Consider the following 19,574-nt stretch of genomic DNA (forward strand, 5'->3'; position numbering starts at 1 on the left):
GTTCAAAAGTGTAGGCAGAGAAAGATACAGGTATACAATAAAGATGTGATAGCATGACCAAATAAGGAAGAAAACATGAGCAAAGTTTCAGGACGATGTAATACAACCTGCATGACTTTATGATGACCTCAGACCTGTTAATTATTAACTAGGGTTGAACTAGTCCTAATAACTAGACCAATAATCACAACACTGTCCAATTATAATATGAATATATTCCAATAATCCACGAATCCGTTTTCTTTTTGCATCTGCTAAGCAGAATAATGATCCTGTCAGCAGTCATGTTTAATTCTTTCCTGAATGAATAATGTCAGTGTTGCTGTACTGGTCCGTGGTGGTGCAGCAGGAGCTCACTTTGAATCGGAAGCTCTCTGTTTACTGGTCAGTCTATGTCTCAGTCCTTGTATATGGTCATTATGGACCTACAGGATTTTAGGATTGCTCTTTGTGATACAAGAAAAATCTCAGCATTATCTCTCTGGCCAGCCGCTTGTACAGTTGTATCTGGGACATCCCACCGGAAAGGGACCCTAAAGTAGACACAGGAGTTCCCGCTGGAGGAATTTAAACTGTTTGTGTTTGGGAATATCTGGGAATCTTGAGAATCTAAGGCTGGAGATAAAGTCTGGATGAATCTTTTCAGCAGACAGACAGACAGACAGACAGAAATAAACAAAGGCTAGGGGGTTTAAGCTTCATCACCACTACTGCTGGGTCATTGAGCATTGCAGTTTGATGTTATACTGAGTGCATTTGCATTTTTGTGGGCATTCACTAAATTCCAGTGGTTTCGTTAAAACGACGTAAAGTGGGGTTTTGGAAAACGCCCTCTTTCAAAAAAAAAAAAAAAAAAAGAGCGTACCTACGATTGATAATGAAGGACAAAACAATCATACAGGTAGATTTTATATTTTAGATCTATTATGCTTTATTGTCTTACAGTTAAGCTGTTTTTGAAGAAAAAAAAAAACAATCAAAAACTACGGTTATGGTTAGGGTTAGATTATCAAATAGGCCACGCCTACCCGATGACGCAATATCTGTTACGCTGTTCCAAAATCCCCCCAAAATGCCTTGTGATCTGTGTGCAATACATTTCCCCATCGGGGCGCTCATGCGCAGAGGAGGGCAGTGTGTTCTGGGAGCGCCAGGTGAAGCACTCAAAAGTTTAGAAAAGTAAAACATTACTTTGCGTTACATTTTCTTCAAAATCAAGTGAAACAAAAAAAGTCGCATCAAATCAACACACGTTTACACGCGCGAGATTCTGCGTGTCATAACACGTGTGATACTCAAGGGCATAAATTTCATTTAAGGGGGGGGGGGGTATAAACTTTCTCATGAGCAATTTTTGAAGGGGGACACAAATAATACAGACTAATTGTACTTATAAAGACGTCCTCACAGTGAAAAACTTTGCTTTTATCATTATTATTGTAGCATGGAGACGCGTCATTATGGTTATTTTCAAAGTTTTTCTCAGGTTCAATCATATGACAAAGCAGATTTTTTTCAAAACTATTTATTTGTGTTGTTTGTGTTGTTTACAGTTAAGCCACCGACATACAATAAAATATAAACATGACTGTTATTGTGGAAAATATATATATAAAATAAGTAATGTTTTGTAACAAAATCAATTATTAAATAATCACTTTACAGTAACTGCTCTATGTATAAAAACAACAAAACGGCTTTGGCGTGTTAGTTACAGTGCACTATGTAACAAGCTACTGTAAACAAGCTATTGTAAACAAGCTAACGTTAACTAGATAGGTCAGATTTTAATCGCTAATATATAGCGGATTCAAGGAAAATTACATCGGTAATCAGCATTTTTGCCACAACTAATTTATGAATGATAAATGTCTGCATCAACTACATTAAAGAGAATCACTTTATTTAAAGTGAATAAAATCCCCTACTTAATGGAGTTGAACATTAACTGAGCCGCAGCTACACACCTGTCTCGTGTGTACAGAGTAGGTGAGATAAACTGGGAAAACAGGCAGTGGGTCAAACCACTGTGAGGAAGGGGAGGGGGAACTCAACTGTTTCTAAATGCAGTTTTTGCGGGGTTTTTTTCTATTACACAATTATTTAGGTATATATACATATATTTTCACAATAGAGTGCGCGGGGTTTGTGTGGGGGTACATGTCCCCGCCGTCCCGCCCGTGAAAGCTGAATATGTGGTTTTTTTAATGGGCATCTTGAACAATCGCTACAATACAAAAGAAGAATAGTAAACAGACAAGACGACATCCTTTATTGGAGAGCGTTCATGTAATGCTAAAAATAAGTGTTCTTTCTCTGGATTATCACTTGTGCCATCCAAGTAAATATTTCCAATTAAGTGACTTACACTGAATTAAGCAACATATATATAGTATATTTTAAAATTTACTGTATTTCACTATCAATACAGCTAATGGATTAGGGCATTGCAATCACAGACAGTGAAATAATGCTGAACTATTGAGCATTGTGAGTTCTTGGAACAAACTTCAGAGTCACAGGAACTTTTGGTTGAAAAAGAGCATTAAGCTGAATGGGTATCTGAAACAGAAGAGAAAAAATAAGTCCTGGATTAAGCATGGGTGAATTAAGCATTATCGTTTGTTTTATACACGATCTATATGTCATTTAGTGAGAAGAAAGCATTAATGAAAGACCTGCGTCTCTTTGCACGTCTCCACACTGAAGTTCTGAAGCAGCTTCACCATCACCAGTTTCATGATCATCAGAGCAAACCTCATTCCCACGCAGTTACGAGGGCCGAGACCAAACGGCATAAACTGGTAGGGGCTGATTTCATTCTCGGGACTGAACCTTTAAAGAAATCAGAGACATCACACTGTTAGAAATGCATCTTTAGGTTATTCCTGTCTCAGTGTAGAAGTTATGTGTGTGCAATGATTCTGTGACGTGGGACATCGCTAGCACAAGTGCTACAACTGCTAGCACAGTTCAATTCATTTCAATTCAATTCATCTCAAACAAAACAAGATATCACTGTCTATTGTTCTTCTTTTTGGTTGTTCAAATGAAGACATTGCCACAATAGATCATTAATCCATATATTTGATTTGACAAAGGGGCTTTACGCTGAATTCACTTCATGAACAATGCTCCCATTTTAATCCAAATTTGGGACTGGCACTGAGAGTAAACTGGCTTGTGCAACCCCCAGTGGTTAGGTCTGTTCCCTGCCCGTGGTAAGAGTGCTAGAACCTAGCTTCTAGACCTCCAGAGAACAATAGCTTTCACTTTTAGTAAATAAAAATAAAAGAGCAAGAACTCCCCCTTTATTCACCATTATTAATTGGTTCATTTCAAATCCATTGTGCTGTTGTATCGAGGCAGTACATGCTTACATTACATACCTGCATATATACACTAGCTCCACTATATTGGGTAGTTGAATGGACTTATGAATAATGGACGAAAAACATGTCTATGAAAGAAGTTTCCTTACAAATAAATCTTGGATGCTGTTGAAGATTAAAAAGCAAGTTGTTCTGAATAGATTTTATTATTCCATTTTAATAATATAGAGAGAATAAACTAACCCTAGCAGTTTTTGCTAATTCTGACTATAATAATAAAGCTACACAATTACACTACAAAACAAATACAAAATTAAAAAATAATATCTATGGGACAATTGTGTGATGGAGGAGCCATACTACCTCTCAGGTTTGAACTCTTCAGGAGACTCCCAGAGCTGTGGATCCCTGTGCAGAACGTACGTAGGAATAGCGACCAGAGTGTTTTTAGGAATGGTGATTCCATTGAGCTCTATAGCCTTCTTGCACATCCTCTCCAGACGGGGAGCAGTCGGCAGGAGACGCATCGACTCATTAATGGCCATGTCCAGGTACTCAAACTTCATCAACGCTTCGTATGTCACTGGAGCCTGAAAAATGGGGATTCATTATCATTATCTGGGGATTCGTTAATCCATCATTTCATTAATTGGTCAACCTCTTTATATTGGTCAGGATATCGATCCTATCACAGGAACACTCACTGGAATGTGAGTGAACCGTAGTGCACCATGAACAAACATTCAAACACTCATTTAAACCTAGGAAAAATATAACACAGCTCATCCACCTACTAGCATGTTATCGGATGGTTAGATGGAACCTTAGAACCCACACAAACATATAAATGTCCACAAAGACAGTAATCCAAGCTTGAGAGTTTGAAAATGGGACCCAGGAGATACGAGTTACTCTGCAATATATAATCAATATATAAATATGCTTACATCATGAGGAAAGCTTGTGTCAATCTCCTCCACCAGTTTGCTCATGCAGTCAGGGTTTATTGTGAGATTATATAGTAGATAGGTAAGGGTGGTGCTGGTGGTCTCATATCCTCCCAGGATGAAAATGAAGGACTGGGAAAGAATCTCATGATCGGTCAAGCCTGTAAAAGACAACCAAGGCCAAATATTTCTTTAAAACAAGAACAGGAAAGCTTTTGTAGGATTGTTCTACTTTCCTGGAAATTTCCTGTACAGTCATGGCCAAACGTTTTAACATTGAAATAAATTTTGTGTTTTGCAAAGTTTGCTGCTTCAGTATTTGAAGATTATTTTCCACGTTTCTATGGTATATTGGAAAACTCTGATAAGCATTCCATGAGTTTTAAAGGCTTTTAATGGAAAAAACATTAAATATATGCAAACAGTCAATATTTATAGTGTTGATCCTTGTTCTTCATAACATTTGCAATTCGCTCTGTCATGCTGGATATTAGCTTCTGGGACAAATCCTGACTAATGGTGTTCCATTCTTGCCTTATTAGTGCTCGGAGTTGATCACAATTTGTGGGCTTCTGCTTTTCAACTCGCCTTTCGAGGATTGACCACAGGTTCTCTATGGAATCGGGATCCGGAGAGTTGCCTTGCCACGATCCACGAATGTACTTATCTTTGAGTCAGTTCGTTATCACTCTTGCCATGTAACATGGGGCTTTGGTTGAAAAGAAACCCCACACATGGATGGTCTCAGGATGCTTCACTATTGCATGACACAGGACTCCTGGTAGTGTTCATATTTTCTTCTTGATTCTACAATCGATTTTCCAGATGTCCCAAACAGTCAGAAGGGAACCTAATTCATTCATTCATTCATTTTGTACCGCTTATCCGAACTTCTCGGGTCACGGGGAGCCTGTGCCTATCTCAGGTGTCATCGGGCATCAAGGCAGGATACACCCTGGACGGAGTGCCAACCCATCGCAGGGCACACACACACTCTCTCAAGAAGGGAACTTCATCAGAGAAAATAACCTTGCACCAGTCTTCTGGTGTCCAACGTCCTGAAGTTTTTGATGATCCGGTAAATGGTTCCATCAGGTTCAATATTCTTTTTAGGAATTTCCTTGCATGTGAGGCCAATTTGATGCAAAGCAATGATTGCTGCACCTCTTTCTTCGGGGGACACCATTGCTAACATGAATCCAATAATTGGAAGCACTTCTTCCCTCCTTTTATAATGATCAGTCTGCTCTTAAAATCTAATCAGTATGATAGTGATTTCGCAAAACACAAAATTATATCACTGCCAAAACTTTCGACTGTATATTTACCTTTGCTTGGTTGATCATCTTCTTTCTCAGCTTGTTCGTCAGATATTTGGCTTTGAATCATGAGCTGCAGAAAGTCCACTCGCCTCTGAACGGAAAGAAAAGAGCACAAATTTAACACCACTTCTGTGTAGGTATATTTGCAACATAATACTGGGATTGTTAGAAGATATTATAGAATGTATATTTACTTCACACACACACACATTTTCATTCGTGTTGTGCTGGTCTTTGATCTTCTTAAGCGCACTGTAGAAAAAGTCCATAGCTGACTTTGAAAACAAGGTCAGTCCCAGTTTGGACAAAAATGAAGCAGCAAAAGGAAAGATGGCTGAAAACCAAAATGGACATTAAAGCATAACAGTTAAACTTGCATTACAAAGGTTGATTTGACTCAGATGCAATTTTGTTCAGACTAATCAGAACACCAATCATTCCATTTTATTTTTGAGACACTTAAGGCAAGGTTTAAACAAGATCTAGTTTCTTTGGTATTTCCGATTTCCTGTTTCACCAACACGGGTGTTTTTTATTTGACGTGTCAAATTTGATTAGTCAAATCCCGATTTCTTTTCACAATTAAGAGACTGGATCTGTGTAAAAAATGTACATTAACATTTGTACTGTTTCATTTAAAGGTTTAACCTTTAATGCATTCATTGCACTCTTTACTAAATCCAGTAACATAATATAGGACTTACTAATTATCAGGAATAAGGGACTAAAGAAGTTGAAGTTGAAAAATTTCTTGATCTGGGCAACAAATGCATCATTAGGGTTGTTAATAGAATCGATTTCAACGCTGAAGGAGGCACTGGTGACCACATCCATGCTATAGGGAGCAAAGATGCTGAAAAAAGAAAGAATTCTCTCAAACATTTACATTATCAATACATACATACATTCGCATTTATACTCTTCAAACAGAGGCCTCTGGGATTGCTTAACAAATTGAGATGCAGACTCACATTGTTAAAGTTACTCCCATTGTCAGGGACCACCTAGAAGCTGCCCAACGGGAGCAGCAGCAAAAATGTAACCGACCAGCGATGCCAAGAGAGGTCTCACCAAGGGACCAGGTGCTGCTTCTCAACCCCAGCTCTGCCTGCAAATTCCTGGCAAAGTGGCAGGGCATTAGATGCACAAGTATGCCAAACGCTACAGGTGGGGTCATCAAGGAGACCGTCAGCCCTTGGTCCAGGCCCTTTGTGGTGGTGCCGAAGCCTGATTGCTCCCTCTGTCTATGTTGCAACTTCTGGATAACATAACCAGGCCTCCGTGGTCGAAAGCAAACCCCTCCGCTGTCTCAACAACCTGGTGGAGAGGTTAGGGAAAGCCCAGTGGCTAATAGATATCATACGAAGACCACACCGACAGTTTGCACTACCTATTCACACCACTAGCACCACCTGGGGGAGGTCCCGGGTGTGGGCTGATGACTATCCCCAAGAAATGCCATCTGAGGCTGAGCAAGGCACTGTACCTGGGGTATTGCTTCGGCTGGAGTCTCCTCATACCCCAGGAAAAGTAAGTGGAGGACCACCAAGAATCAGGTACGTACATTTTTGGGGTTGGCAGGGTACTACTGACAATTTGTGCCTAGATTCTCTTCTATAGCTTCACCCCTCTCAGACCCAGGCAAAGTTCCAGGAGGAAAAGAAAGAGTAGCATGGGGTGCAGCACTTACAGGGAGCTATGGGGTCCTTAGGCATGCAAATTAATGTGCGTTTGTCCTCTACAGGAACTCCAGATGAGTCCAAATATGATGCCGATCCCTGAACCCACCTTATGCCGCCCACCAGCCTCCTGGGTTCCAAAGTGCAGCCAATGCCAGCAGTGCCTGAAACTACCATTATTGAGCTGACTAAGTAACTTTTATTTGCTGTTCTGAGTTTCCTCCTCCGTTCCACTGGGTGGTGTCCAAACTGTTTATGCTCATTGTGTTTTTTGGTTTATTGCCAAAGTGTAAATAAATCTCAGCACAACCGGACTACTTGCTACCCTGCATTATAATGTATCTTCAAAGAATGTGAAGGGTTTTCTCAACAATCCTTTAGGCAACCCAGTCACCTTAAGTATGTAGATTGCATGTATATAATCAATGCAATATTTACATTAACATATACAATTAAATATATACACGATTTTTCAAATCAGTAAATATATTAAGTATATGAAATATACAGTATATACACACAACTTTATTTTTTCAATTAAATTATAAAGCAAACTTTAGATGCCTATTCAAATTCCAATAATTTTTGAGCTACAGAATGGTAATTCTGAGAAGAAGAAAAAAAGATAAATACTAAGGGCACTATTAAAGCCTTTTACATTATTATTATTGACAAACACATACTCTTTAATTTTGATCGATTCGCCTGGGTTTCTCTTCTTCAAATTGTCTATAAAGCGATCTGCATATTTCTCAGTAATCGGAAAAATCTGAAAGAGATGAGAATTTTGTAAAAATAAATAATTAGATATTTAAACATTATATTTATACACGATCCTTCTCTGAAATAAAGTAGCCCAGTGGTGCACCTCTTTAAGTCGTCCACTTGTAAAGAACGGAGAGAGCGAAGCACGGATTCGTTTCCACTTTTCATCTTTGACTACAGTTATTCCATCAGCGAAGGGACCTGCCAAATCCAGATTTGTGTCCTACAAAGAAGAGATGAAAGTACACGATACCCAGTGTACATGATGACAACAAAACCTGATGTATTCATTTAAAATGGAGCTCATTTTCAAATTTGATTGTTCATGTGAATGACAAAGCAGACTTACTCTTCTATTAGTGAACGTCGAGAAACATTCTTTTACCATAATAGTCTTGATCATTTCGAGATCTAAGGTCATCAAAATTGGTTGTCTTCCATCATATATCCTTGAAAAGAAATACATACATTATTTTATATAAACCAACTAGTTTTTATGTACAGTAAAATCTGTACAGTTATGTACAGTAATATCTGAAGTTACTCCGATAAATGTTTATTCTCAATCTTTAAAGTTCTTTAATGACTGAAATCTAAGCTTGTAATCTGTACTCACCCCCAAACCTTCCCAAATTTCTTGAAGCACGCCATATCAAAATTGTAAAAACCCTGAAAAAGAGTCAGACATTCCAAAAGGAAGCATTACTCCATTTCTACACAGTGCTACCGATGTACTATACAGTAGTGTAGTGTTATTCACCTTTCTGTAGGATAGGAAGGTTCCCAAGAAAGGCCAAGGCCTTGGTCCTGGGATCCCCAAGTTTTTAAAAAATCCATACGGCCAAACACTGTAACTACGGGCAAATAACAAACCACCTAATACAATGTGTTTTCAAACTTTGACACAGTACCATACATCTTAATGCTCTCACATCACTAGTGGTTTCTACAGGAGTTCATTATTCCTGTCCTTTTGTTATATGGGGAAGTTATTATAGATTATAATCTGACAAAACACTGAACAAACAGCAAACTTGACTCTTCTTGTAATTTTTAAATTTTTAAAAAAGTCCAAACATTCAGTTTTAAAACACAGTTCACTAATTAAACTAAAATTTTCACAGTATACTTACATTAACAAAAGAGTAACCACCAGTATGACTAGACTCCATGTCACAGACAGAGATGGTAGGAAACTCATTTCCAATCACGCCACACAAACAAGGCTCTAAGGAAAGGTCTGAATTGTCCAGCTGACAGTGGAGCTTCAACGCTGCAGCAGATAACACCTACAGGAAATGTTATATAGAGAAAAAGTTGGTGCAAGTTCAAAAGTGTAGGCAGAGAAAGATACAGGTATACAATAAAGATGTGATAGCATGACCAAATAAGGAAGAAAACATGATCAAAGTTTCAGGACGATGTAATACAACCTGCATGACTTTATGATGACCTCAGACCTGTTAATTATTAACTAGGGTTGAACTAGTCCTAATAACTAGACCAATAATCACAACACTGTCCAATTATAATATGAATATATTCCAATAATCCACGAATCCGTTTTCTTTTTGCATCTGCTAAGCAGAATAATGATCCTGTCAGCAGTCATGTTTAATTCTTTCCTGAATGAATAATGTCAGTGTTGCTGTACTGGTACGTGGTGGTGCAGCAGGAGCTCACTTTGAATCGGAAGCTCTCTGTTTACTGGTCAGTCTATGTCTCAGTCCTTGTATATGGTCATTATGGACCTACAGGATTTTAGGATTGCTCTTTGTGATACAAGAAAAATCTCAGCAATATCTCTCTGGCCAGCCGCTTGTACAGTTGTATCTGGGACATCCCACCGGAAAGGGACCCTAAAGTAGACACAGGAGTTCCCGCTGGAGGAATTTAAACTGTTTGTGTTTGGGAATATCTGGGAATCTTGAGAATCTAAGGCTGGAGATAAAGTCTGGATGAATCTTTTCAGCAGACAGACAGACAGAAATAAACAAAGGCTAGGGGGTTTAAGCTTCATCACCACTACTGCTGGGTCATTGAGCATTGCATTTTGATGTTATACTGAGTACATTTGCATTTTTGTGGGCATTCACTAAATTCCAGTGGTTTCGTTAAAACGACGTAAAGTGGGGTTTTGGAAAACGCCCTCTTTCAAAAAAAAAAAAAAAAAAGAGCGTACCTACGATTGATAATGAAGGACAAAACAATCATACAGGTAGATTTTATATTTTAGATCTATTATGCTTTATTGTCTTACAGTTAAGCTGTTTTTGAAAAAAAAAAAACAATCAAAAACTACGGTTATGGTTAGGGTTAGATTATCAAATAGGCCACGCCTACCCGATGACGCAATATCTGTTACGCTGTTCTGAAATCCCCCCCCCCAAAATGCCTTGTGATCTGTGTGCAATACATTTCCCCATCGGGGCGCGCATGCGCAGAGGAGGGCAGTGTGTTCTGGGAGCGCCAGGTGAAGCACTCAAAAGTTTAGAAAAGTAAAACATTACTTTGCGTGACATTTTCTTCAAAATCAAGTGAAACAAAAAAATTCGCATCAAATCAACACACGTTTACACGCGCGAGATTCTGCGTGTCATAACACGTGTGATACTCAAGGGCATAAATTTCATTTAAGGGGGGGGGGTATAAACTTTCTCATGAGCAATTTTTGAAGGGGGACACAAATAATACAGACTAATTGTACTTATAAAGACGTCCTCACAGTGAAAAACTTTGCTTTTATCATTATTATTGTAGCATGGAGACGCGTCATTATGGTTATTTTCAAAGTTTTTCTCAGGTTCAATCATATGACAAAGCAGATTTTTCTTCAAAACTATTTATGTGTTGTTTACAGCCACCGACATACAATAAAATATAAACATGACTGTTATTGTGAAAATATATATATATAAAATAAGTAATGTTTTGTAACAAAATCAATTATTAAATAATCACTTTACAGTAACTGCTCTATGTATAAAAACAACAAAACGGCTTTGGCGTGTTAGTTACAGTGCACTATGTAACAAGCTACTGTAAACAAGCTATTGTAAACAAGCTAACGTTAACTAGATAGGTCAGATTTTAATCGCTAATATATAGCGGATTCAAGGAAAATTACATCGGTAATCAGCATTTTTGCCACAACTAATTTATGAATGATAAATGTCTGCATCAAATACATTAAAGAGAATCGCTTTATTTTAAGTGAATAAAATCCCCTACTTAATGGAGTTGAACATTAACTGAGCCGCAGCTACACACCTGTCTCGTGTGTACAGAGTAGGTGAGATAAACTGGGAAAACAGGCAGTGGGTCAAACCACTGTGAGGAAGGGGAGGGGGAACTCAACTGTTTCTAAATGCAGTTTTTGCGGGGTTTTTTCTACTTACACAATTATTTAGGTATACATACATATATTTTTCACAATAGAGAGTGCGATATTTTTTAAATAATTTGTTTTATTTTGGGGGGACGGACGGACGGACGACAATCCTCGGATGGGGGTGGGGTGGGGGTCCCCTCCGTCCCCCCGGGATTTACACCCATGGTCATACTCTATTTTATTACTTTCACAACACACTCCTGGGCGTAGAATTAAACACACTTCACACATTCTTCACCGATTTATCAACCTGAAACCATACCACAAAACACACAACACACCCTTCAGTCTGTAATCTGATCTTTCTATTTTCTCTAAAAATGTGAAACTCAAATTCTAATCAGAATAATGTCATTTATCCTGCGTCCAAGTCACGTGTCAGAGATGATTATAAACAACCATGCCATACAACCCGGAAATACCAATTACTTACCTCCTTTTTCCTTCAGTCCTGCTGTTAACTCACTTTATGCAATCAGAGTAAATACCAAACACATCCACATCAGCTGTCTGGTCACTTCCTCAAGTTTACACTCAATAATGTGGGTTTGGTTTGTATTAAGAGACACAGCACCATGTAGTGGACACTCAGGATTCAGTCAGGAAGTGTTTTCAGACTCAGAACTGCTCATTGTGTATAGTTTAGGAACAAATATCCTTTAGGATTAGCAGGGCTGTCAAGTGTCACACATTTGGGTCTTTTCTCACACTCTCCCACCACACATCGTATTTCTCACACAGAAAAAACTTTTTATCTATTTATCATATATTTAATAAGCCGCAGCACCCAAAATGTATCAGTCCGCACCGCTGTCTCCGTGGAACCGGGCAGGAATCAAGCGCGTCTCAGTTCTTAGTCAAGCCTGACACTTATCAGCCAATCAGAAAATAGCACTATCTGGGTCAGATTTAACGTAACAAAACAATGAAAAACATTGGGGTTGCGGGGGGTTGGAGATGTCACACTTGCCTGTCTTGAAAACCTGAGAGCCCTGGATTAGTTATAAATCATTAGGAAACATTAGAAAGGGATTCACTTGTGTACTTTCCTATAAAATACTGTATACTGTAGCTCTGTCTTATACACCAGGGGGTCTGAAAGTTGTTGTTGGAGCCAGAGATCCATTTATTTCCATTATCTCCAGATAATAACTTTTATTGACCCCTCATATCCATTTTATTTATTGAAAATGTGTGATTAACACAATACACCTGTATTAATATTAGACTCTATTTAAATATCAAGAAAAAATACTCTGGCTGTTTATTAAGAAGACTTTTCAATGGCAGGACACATCAGGGCAAGCTTGGTTTTGATGTTTCAATTAAACCCATTCAATCACAAAACAATCACAGGTCAATTGATACATCTGATTATGTTGGAGCTTCACAGACACTATTAACAACCTGGGATTAAAGTAAAACTATTATTCTTGATTGAACCTTTTCATTTCAAAGTTCATTCATTCATTTTCTACCGCTTATCCAAACTACCTCGGGTCACGGGGAGCCTGTGCCTATCTCAGGCGTCATCGGGTATCAAGGCAGGATACACCCTGGACGGAGTGCCAACCCATCGCATCGCACACACACACTCTCATTCACTCACACACTATGGACAATTTTCCAGAGATGCCAATCAACCTACCATGCATGTCTTTGGACGGGGGAGGAAACCAGAGTACCCGGAGGAAACCCCCGAGGCACGGGGAGAACATGCAAACTCCACACACACAAGGAGGAGGCGGGAATCGAATCCCCAACCCTGGAGGTGTGAGGCGAACGTGCTAACCACTAAGCCACCATGCCCCCACAAATCTGATTTTACTGTAGCTAAATAATGGTTCTCAGTGCAGGACACCTCCAGGAGTGTGTGAAGCATATAAAGAAGGGCTTGGATTTTTTGGTAAAAATCACAAAACACATTATCTGTGTTCTTAAAGCTGGTATTGTTTTGACTGTTCACTTTAACTAAATGGGTATTAATCCAAACTTATTTTAAAGGTGGTCTGCTGGTGTTCAGGAATCAAAAGCTGTCCAAAATATAGTGATAGCATACAGTATATACTGAGTCTTGTATTTGAATAGTGTGATTATGTTCATGAAATAAATATGTGGAACGGATTTTATATTTAAAGGTGTCTGTCTAAAAAAGTATGGAAACAAAATAATGGTACGGAGTTGGACATCCTTTTTTTTTTTTAATGCACTCCACTCTTTTCTCTTCTGTGAAGACTTTCCACTAGATGCCGGATGCGTCTGTGTGGATTTGTGTTCATTCAGCTACAAGAGCATTAGTGAGATCAGACACTGATGGTGTAAGAGTGAGGAGGTCTGGGGTTCAGTCGGTGTTCCAGTTCATCTAAAAGGTGATCAGTGGGGTCAGAGAATCTGGAAAGGGTTGTTGTGGGTGAAATAAAACTTGCACCCACTCCAGCCCTTTGTGGACAGGATTGGACACCTCTGTGTGCTTGTGACTTTGGTATAACTGTTTGGAGAGGAACCTCATATGGGTGTGACGGTCAGACGTCCAGATTCTTTTGGCCATATAGTAAAGAACCTGAGGTTTGAGTAGTATACAGGCTGGTATGGTCTGGTGTTGACTCCGACTCATTTATGTTGACTGATTAATTGTTAATATTCCAGTTTGTACGATATCTAACAAAAGGGACCATTCATTTTGTACGATATCTAGCAAAGTCTAGGAGAGGGAATGTGTGTGTGTGTGTGTGTGTGTGTGTGTGTGTGTGTGTGTGTGTGTGTGTGTGTGTGTGTGTGTATGTGTGTGTGGGTGTGTGTGTGGGCTGTCCCCAAAGAATATGAGAAATTAAACAACCAAACAAATAAACATCATTCTTTTTTCTTTTTGCTAATGCCTGTTTTCAAAGGATAACAAATTCAGGTTAGTTCCAGGATTTTTGTGTGATTTGTAAGATGTAGTTGGACTGGAAAAACCTGGCAACCGTGGTTATCACTCCTTCTGGGAAACACACTTTACTGTATCAAACACAACCGATAAAGGTACATTAAAACCTTTAGCCTACGCACAAAAAGATTCTAGACTGTATGTTAAAGACTTTCATCTGCCTGAGAGAATTACTCTAAAATGGACTAAACATTAACCTATAGCATAAGTGTGAGAGACTCTCAGCTTCGTTTACTTTGAGTTGTTGATGATGTGAACGTCATCCTGCTGCACCAAAATCTGTAATCACGAGCTGTCGGTGTTGGTAAGAGTAACAGTGTAGAAATTTTTCTGTGCCATATAAAGCTACTTAATATTGGAAAACAGTTTCTTTAATTGTGTGTAAGTGGTGTGAATAAGTTCATGATTCATTTGAAGTCAATAGCAAACATTTACTTTCACTGAAAAAAAGTTGGAAACTGCCTTTACTTCACGGACGTCGATGATACACTCGTGCTGGGGTGAAATGGCAGGTAGAAACATGAACATGTTGCCTTGCTTTGTTCATCTTTTTAAAAGCTGTGAACCAATAAACAAACAAACAAACATGACAAAATTAACTACAGTACAAAAAATAGAGAGAGCGAATAAAAATAATATCCTTAATGCATCTCTATCACATAAAATAAAAAGGCGAACATTTAAAAGCAAGAAAAAAAAATCGGGAAAAAAAATATCAAGAAATAAAACTAATAAAAGAAATAATGTCCTTATGGCTTATGAGTGCTGGAAATACAACTTCACACTCTGTCTCAATCTTTCCATCCGGAGACGTTTCACACACGTGGTCATGTGAGCGGTTACGGAAATGAGACGATGTCCTCAAACCAGCAATTGAAATGTTTTCATTTGTGCTCAAATTTTATACGGATTCAGAAAAATGTCAGCCCAGGCTTTTCTGATCCCCGAACTCACAATGTCTCTGGTCCAAAACACTGCAAATAATAATGTGCAAAAGCTCACTCCAGTCTTTTTAACACATGTGACTCGTATGGACAGCTAATCAAACCTGCTATGAGTTAAATCAGGTGTGTTTGAAGAGAGAAAAGATGAACGTGACCCAGAGCTGTGTCTCAAATGGCATACTGTAATCTTACAATATACTGTAAACTCGAGTAGCATCAGTGACGGCTGGAATTGGATAGGAAGTCTGTTAGGGTTATAACACGAGGTCTCCGTGATGGTGTAATAAGAATGATGATGGGAAAGGCCGGCACGTTTAAAGGTAGACAGCCAACAGCTTGTATCACTGGTACAATCTCCTGCCAGGCCACCAGAGGGGGTATAACGTTTTCATGTAGTGTGTTTTTTGACTGCTCTCATGTTTTGTGCCCTAATAGTTGCCCTTTATATACTTGACATTGTCTATGAGTCCTTTGTCAAGGCATTGTTTAATGGTGTGTTCTGTTACATTCACAGCATTTGGCCGATGCCCTTGTCCAGAGTGACTTACATTTTATGCCATTTTATACAAGTGAGCTATTAGGGGTTAAGGGCCTTGCTCAAGGGCCCAGCAGTGGCAGCTTGGAGGACCTAGGATTCAAAATCGCAACCTTTTGTTCAGCAGTCCAATGCCTTAAACCCCAAGCTACCTCCTCTCTGTTTAACCCTCTCGTGTCTCTACGCTTCTGTGTATTTACGTTGTGTTTAGTTTCACGTCATGTCTGTTATGTTTGCGTTCATGACACGAATATAGTCAAATGTAGCTACTATTTTCTTCTCTAAGTTTTCAACGCAACCAAATATAGAATTATTAAACTTATTTCATGCCATTTCTGTACTCATTTAAAGCTTGTTCTATTGGTAGCTGATGTTTAGCTTGTATTTCTAGAAAGATGCAAAATCATCTGGCAGTAGAATAAGAAAATGTAATGCTTGAAATAAGTAAAAAGTATCTTAGAAATAAGTTTAATAATCTTATATTTGCTTTAATCTTATAACAAGAATATAAAAGTGTAAGATATTTTACTGAAAAACATCAGCCCTGATGCAGACGCGATCTAGGACTCTTCCGTGGATCGCTCTTACAGTCGATGTTGTGCTTGGTTTTATCAAAATTCAGAATGATCCTCATTGAGACGACAGTAAAAACAACCTGCTTATTAGTACATGGCAAAAAAATTAAATTTACTGAATACTGAAGGTTTTTTTTTTAATCGTTGAAAGAAATGATCGGGGGGGAAGTTCTTAGCTCCATTATACCAGCCGTTCCTGAGTAACATCTCAGATCGAACACTGCCATTTTGCCGTAACTGTGTTACCACACATCATTGAAGAAATTTCTGCTTCTAATTAGCATACGCTAACATCTCAAAATTCGCCATTTGAAACACAGGGTTGCCTCCATGACTGGAGTGAAAGCAATCCATTTAACCCAGGCTTTGTGTACAAAAAAAAGCAGGATTTCTCTGAAACTGATTAGGTCTTGGATTACACTTAATCTGTGAACCTTAAAAAAAAAAAGTGTCTTTAGTTGTTCAGCCTGATTAACAAACCGCGATGTGATGTGTGAGGATGACATGCAACACAGAGAATCACTGCACGACTGATGGTGAGGCTTGCTCACTGATGATCGGGCTCCACTGGAGTAGACAGTGTGATAGCTGTGGTCGTGACCCTCAGAGTCCCACTGCAATGTGCTTCCTCATCACACCCGTCACAGTTTCATGATCTTTTTTGAAAACACGTGTATATACAGAAACACTGAAGGCAAGTGAGATTATTCAGACTTGACAGTATATACAGTTTATAGTAGATAGTAATTACAGAGATTTTGTCCTATGCAAAATATCTCTGTGAAGGGAATAGCGGCAGGAATGCTTGTGTAGAACGGTGAGTGTTTGGTGTGCCACCATGAAGAGTCGCTGCAGGAATGTAGCATCACTTATCAAATCTTTAAATAAACACCGGTTGTCTGCTACACCCTGCTTCATCCCCAGCTGGTAATACAAATCTTTACTCATCTTCTCCAGTCAAGTCTGAGCCTACAAGAAACATGTACAGTAATACACTATGCTTTATTTATCTCAGTGTCTGTGGTTCCAGTGATTTTCCATGAGTTCTCCTTGTCCATTAACCCATTCACAGGTTGTCCCTTCATGCTGAAAGCACAGCTATAATGTCTTCCCACATGTTGTGCATTTTCCCAAATCCCTCAGTTACCAGAACGAGAGATCTGCAGAGGGGTCCTGCTCCTCGGGGAACGTCACACGAAGGATGAGAAGCCTGTGAGTGGTGTACGTGAGCCTGGTGCAGGTTGCCCAGCAGGGGTGTACACGCCTCCCACACTGTGCTGAGTCACGACAGTCTGATAGTAGCCCTCTCCGTCTCCACTGGCGCACTCTTCGTACGCGCAAGCCAGCGTCTCCTTCAGGCCTTTCTGCTGCCGCTTCCATGAGTTAAAGTAAGACGGGTCGCTCATGTAGTGGTTCACGAATGAGTGCTTGATCGGTTCTTCCTCACACTCGCTGTCTGTGGCCTGGCAGATCAAATGACAAGAGCAGAAGCATAAAGTCTCATTGTGTTCTTATGACAGAGGTTTGTAAACAATTCTAAAAAAAATTACTATTCAGTCTGTCCTTCAGTGTATTATAATCAAAGTGCTACACAAAATGTGACCTTTGACTTATAATCTTTTAGCTAATAGACTAGAATAAACACGTCTTAGTGCTTTATGTAGAGAATGACTGTTTAAGTGTCTCTATTTGAGGCTAATCCAAGGTTCACCTCAGATTCAGACAGTTCTGCAGCTCGTTCTGTAAGGGCTGTGGAGTCTGTGGACACTGCACCATTGTAGTTGTTACAGATATCTTCGTCTGAGTAGTGCAGACCGGCAGGGTTGGGCCGAGGCGGGGATCTGTCACAACAGCGGAGACAATAGAACATATACTGTAAAATAAACCTAGTGTATATAAAATATAATCCTAACTACTTAACCCTAACTGAATTGTCTGGATTCGAATATACATGAAGCATACACGTGTGGTAAATTTATGTGTATCGGGTCGATCCTGAGCTTGGGTTGGATTCTTGGTGTCTTTGTGTTCGCTCGGGTTTCCTCTTCAACGTCCATCCCTTCAGCTACAAGTTCATACAATGATGTTGTAAGAGTCAGTGTTCTAGTTCATCCCAAAGGTGGTCAGTGGGGTTGAGTCAGAGTCAGGGCTCAGTGCAGGACACTCAAGTTCTTCCACTGTTTTGTGTACAGGTTCATTGTCAGGATTGGAACAGTATTTGAGGTCCAGTGAAGGGAAACTGCACAGAATTGTGTTTCTAGCTTTTGTGGATATAGTTTACATAAATTAAGATGTAGTAATTTTGTCTGTCTGTCTGTCTGTCTGTGTCTGTCTGTCGGTCCGTGTCTGTCTGTCTGTCTCATGTGTTCTTTTAAGGCAGGATGTAGGGAGCATGATCTCACCGGGTGCCGTTCTTCCTAAGGAAGGAGCTCTTGACGTGAACAGGTCTGCTGTTCAGCTCCAGAGCTGTGAAGCCTCCATTGTCCAGTGTGACCCTCTCCTCTACCGTGGACACAGCTTTACCTGCGGTGATAAGCATATCATCATCGTGGCAACAGCGCTAGGATTAACAGACCAACATACAGACCGGCATTCAGCAGCTCAGTGTATGGCAATTGAGTATACTGTAAGTATTGAGTGGATGGATCTCGGTCTTGGTCACACCTGTTCCACAGCTCTTGTACTTCTTGTTCTGTCCATGCAAGACGAGGCCAAAAACGATCATCATGAGAAGAATCAGAGCAATCAGAATAAGGATTATGAGAAACCACCACTCCTCATAAAACGGGGTGTCCATCTGGGCTGTGGGAGCAAGGACGAAGAAAGAAGGTTAGAGAAAGAGAGACCGAGAGAAAGAGGTGAGAGAAAAAAATGGGACTAAGGCTGATGTCATTTTGTTGGAAAATGCATTTCATTCTTCCTAAAAAAAAACAATAGCCACGTCGACTGACACAACAAAGAGTAGAGGTTTGTCTATAAACACCACCACCATTCACTCGTTCAACATTTACTGCCCCTGTGGAATTTAGCACAGATCTGTGGAATTATTTCTGCACCAAGTGGTAGAAATAGGAACTGCAACTATCATTAATAGAAGCCCATTAGGACAGGAATCACACTGCCCCATGCTCAAGAGCTGAGCAATGGACAGGGCAGTT

The 19,574-nt window shown here is 39.5% G+C and overlaps 2 protein-coding genes across 11 annotated transcripts in view; both read right to left on the reverse strand.

Moving 5' to 3' along the window:
• Positions 1–2,255: 2,255 nt before the first annotated feature.
• LOC125140143 (cytochrome P450 3A27-like) lies at positions 2,256–12,111 on the reverse strand. Of its 3 annotated transcripts, none has more exons than XM_047807836.1 (14): positions 11,870–12,111; positions 9,179–9,334; positions 8,806–8,899; positions 8,662–8,714; positions 8,395–8,494; positions 8,149–8,268; positions 7,964–8,049; positions 6,306–6,454; positions 5,796–5,935; positions 5,608–5,692; positions 4,280–4,440; positions 3,696–3,922; positions 2,679–2,835; positions 2,256–2,562 (listed from the first exon to the last, which is right to left on the reverse strand). In XM_047807836.1, exons 2-14 carry the CDS (start codon positions 9,244–9,246, stop codon positions 2,479–2,481), a joined length of 1,524 nt encoding a protein of 507 aa, XP_047663792.1. In that variant the 5' UTR covers positions 9,247–9,334; positions 11,870–12,111; the 3' UTR covers positions 2,256–2,478. The 3 variants fall into 3 exon arrangements, with proteins under 3 accessions (XP_047663792.1, XP_047663793.1, XP_047663794.1); XM_047807837.1 differs by having other exon boundaries at positions 5,811–5,935; positions 11,870–12,104; XM_047807838.1 differs by lacking the exons at positions 7,964–8,049; positions 8,149–8,268; positions 8,395–8,494; ... (2 more) ...; positions 9,179–9,334; positions 11,870–12,111 and adding an exon at positions 6,573–7,772.
• A 2,661-nt stretch (positions 12,112–14,772) lies between these two features.
• Positions 14,773–19,574, reverse strand: part of sdk1a (sidekick cell adhesion molecule 1a) — a 266,359-nt gene continuing 261,557 nt past the window's right edge. For 7 of the 8 annotated variants that reach the window (XM_047807755.1, XM_027159289.2, XM_047807756.1 and 4 more), the window contains 4 exons: positions 19,081–19,218; positions 18,819–18,939; positions 18,128–18,257; positions 14,773–17,879 (listed from right to left, as the gene is read on the reverse strand). In XM_047807755.1, coding sequence (XP_047663711.1) covers positions 17,607–17,879; positions 18,128–18,257; positions 18,819–18,939; positions 19,081–19,218 — 662 coding nt within the window. In that variant the 3' untranslated portion in view covers positions 14,773–17,606. The remainder of the gene's footprint in view (positions 17,880–18,127; positions 18,258–18,818; positions 18,940–19,080; positions 19,219–19,574) is intronic. The other variant, XM_047807754.1, reaches the window with a different exon arrangement.

The sequence above is a fragment of the Tachysurus fulvidraco genome, chromosome 24, assembly GCF_022655615.1.
Source record: "Tachysurus fulvidraco isolate hzauxx_2018 chromosome 24, HZAU_PFXX_2.0, whole genome shotgun sequence".
Classification (NCBI taxonomy): Eukaryota; Metazoa; Chordata; class Actinopteri; order Siluriformes; family Bagridae; genus Tachysurus; species Tachysurus fulvidraco.

Excerpts from the sequence above, each read along its gene's own strand:
- LOC125140143 (XM_047807836.1), bottom strand. The coding sequence starts at position 9,246 with ATGAGTTTCCTACCATCTCTGTCTGTGACATGGAGTCTAGTCATACTG. Across the intron at positions 8,269-8,394 it reads CGACGTTCACTAATAGAAGA|GACACAAATCTGGATTTGGC; the intron begins GTAAGTCTGCTT and ends TCTTCTTTGTAG. Across the intron at positions 2,836-3,695 it reads GAAGAGTTCAAACCTGAGAG|GTTCAGTCCCGAGAATGAAA; the intron begins GTAGTATGGCTC and ends ATTTCTTTAAAG.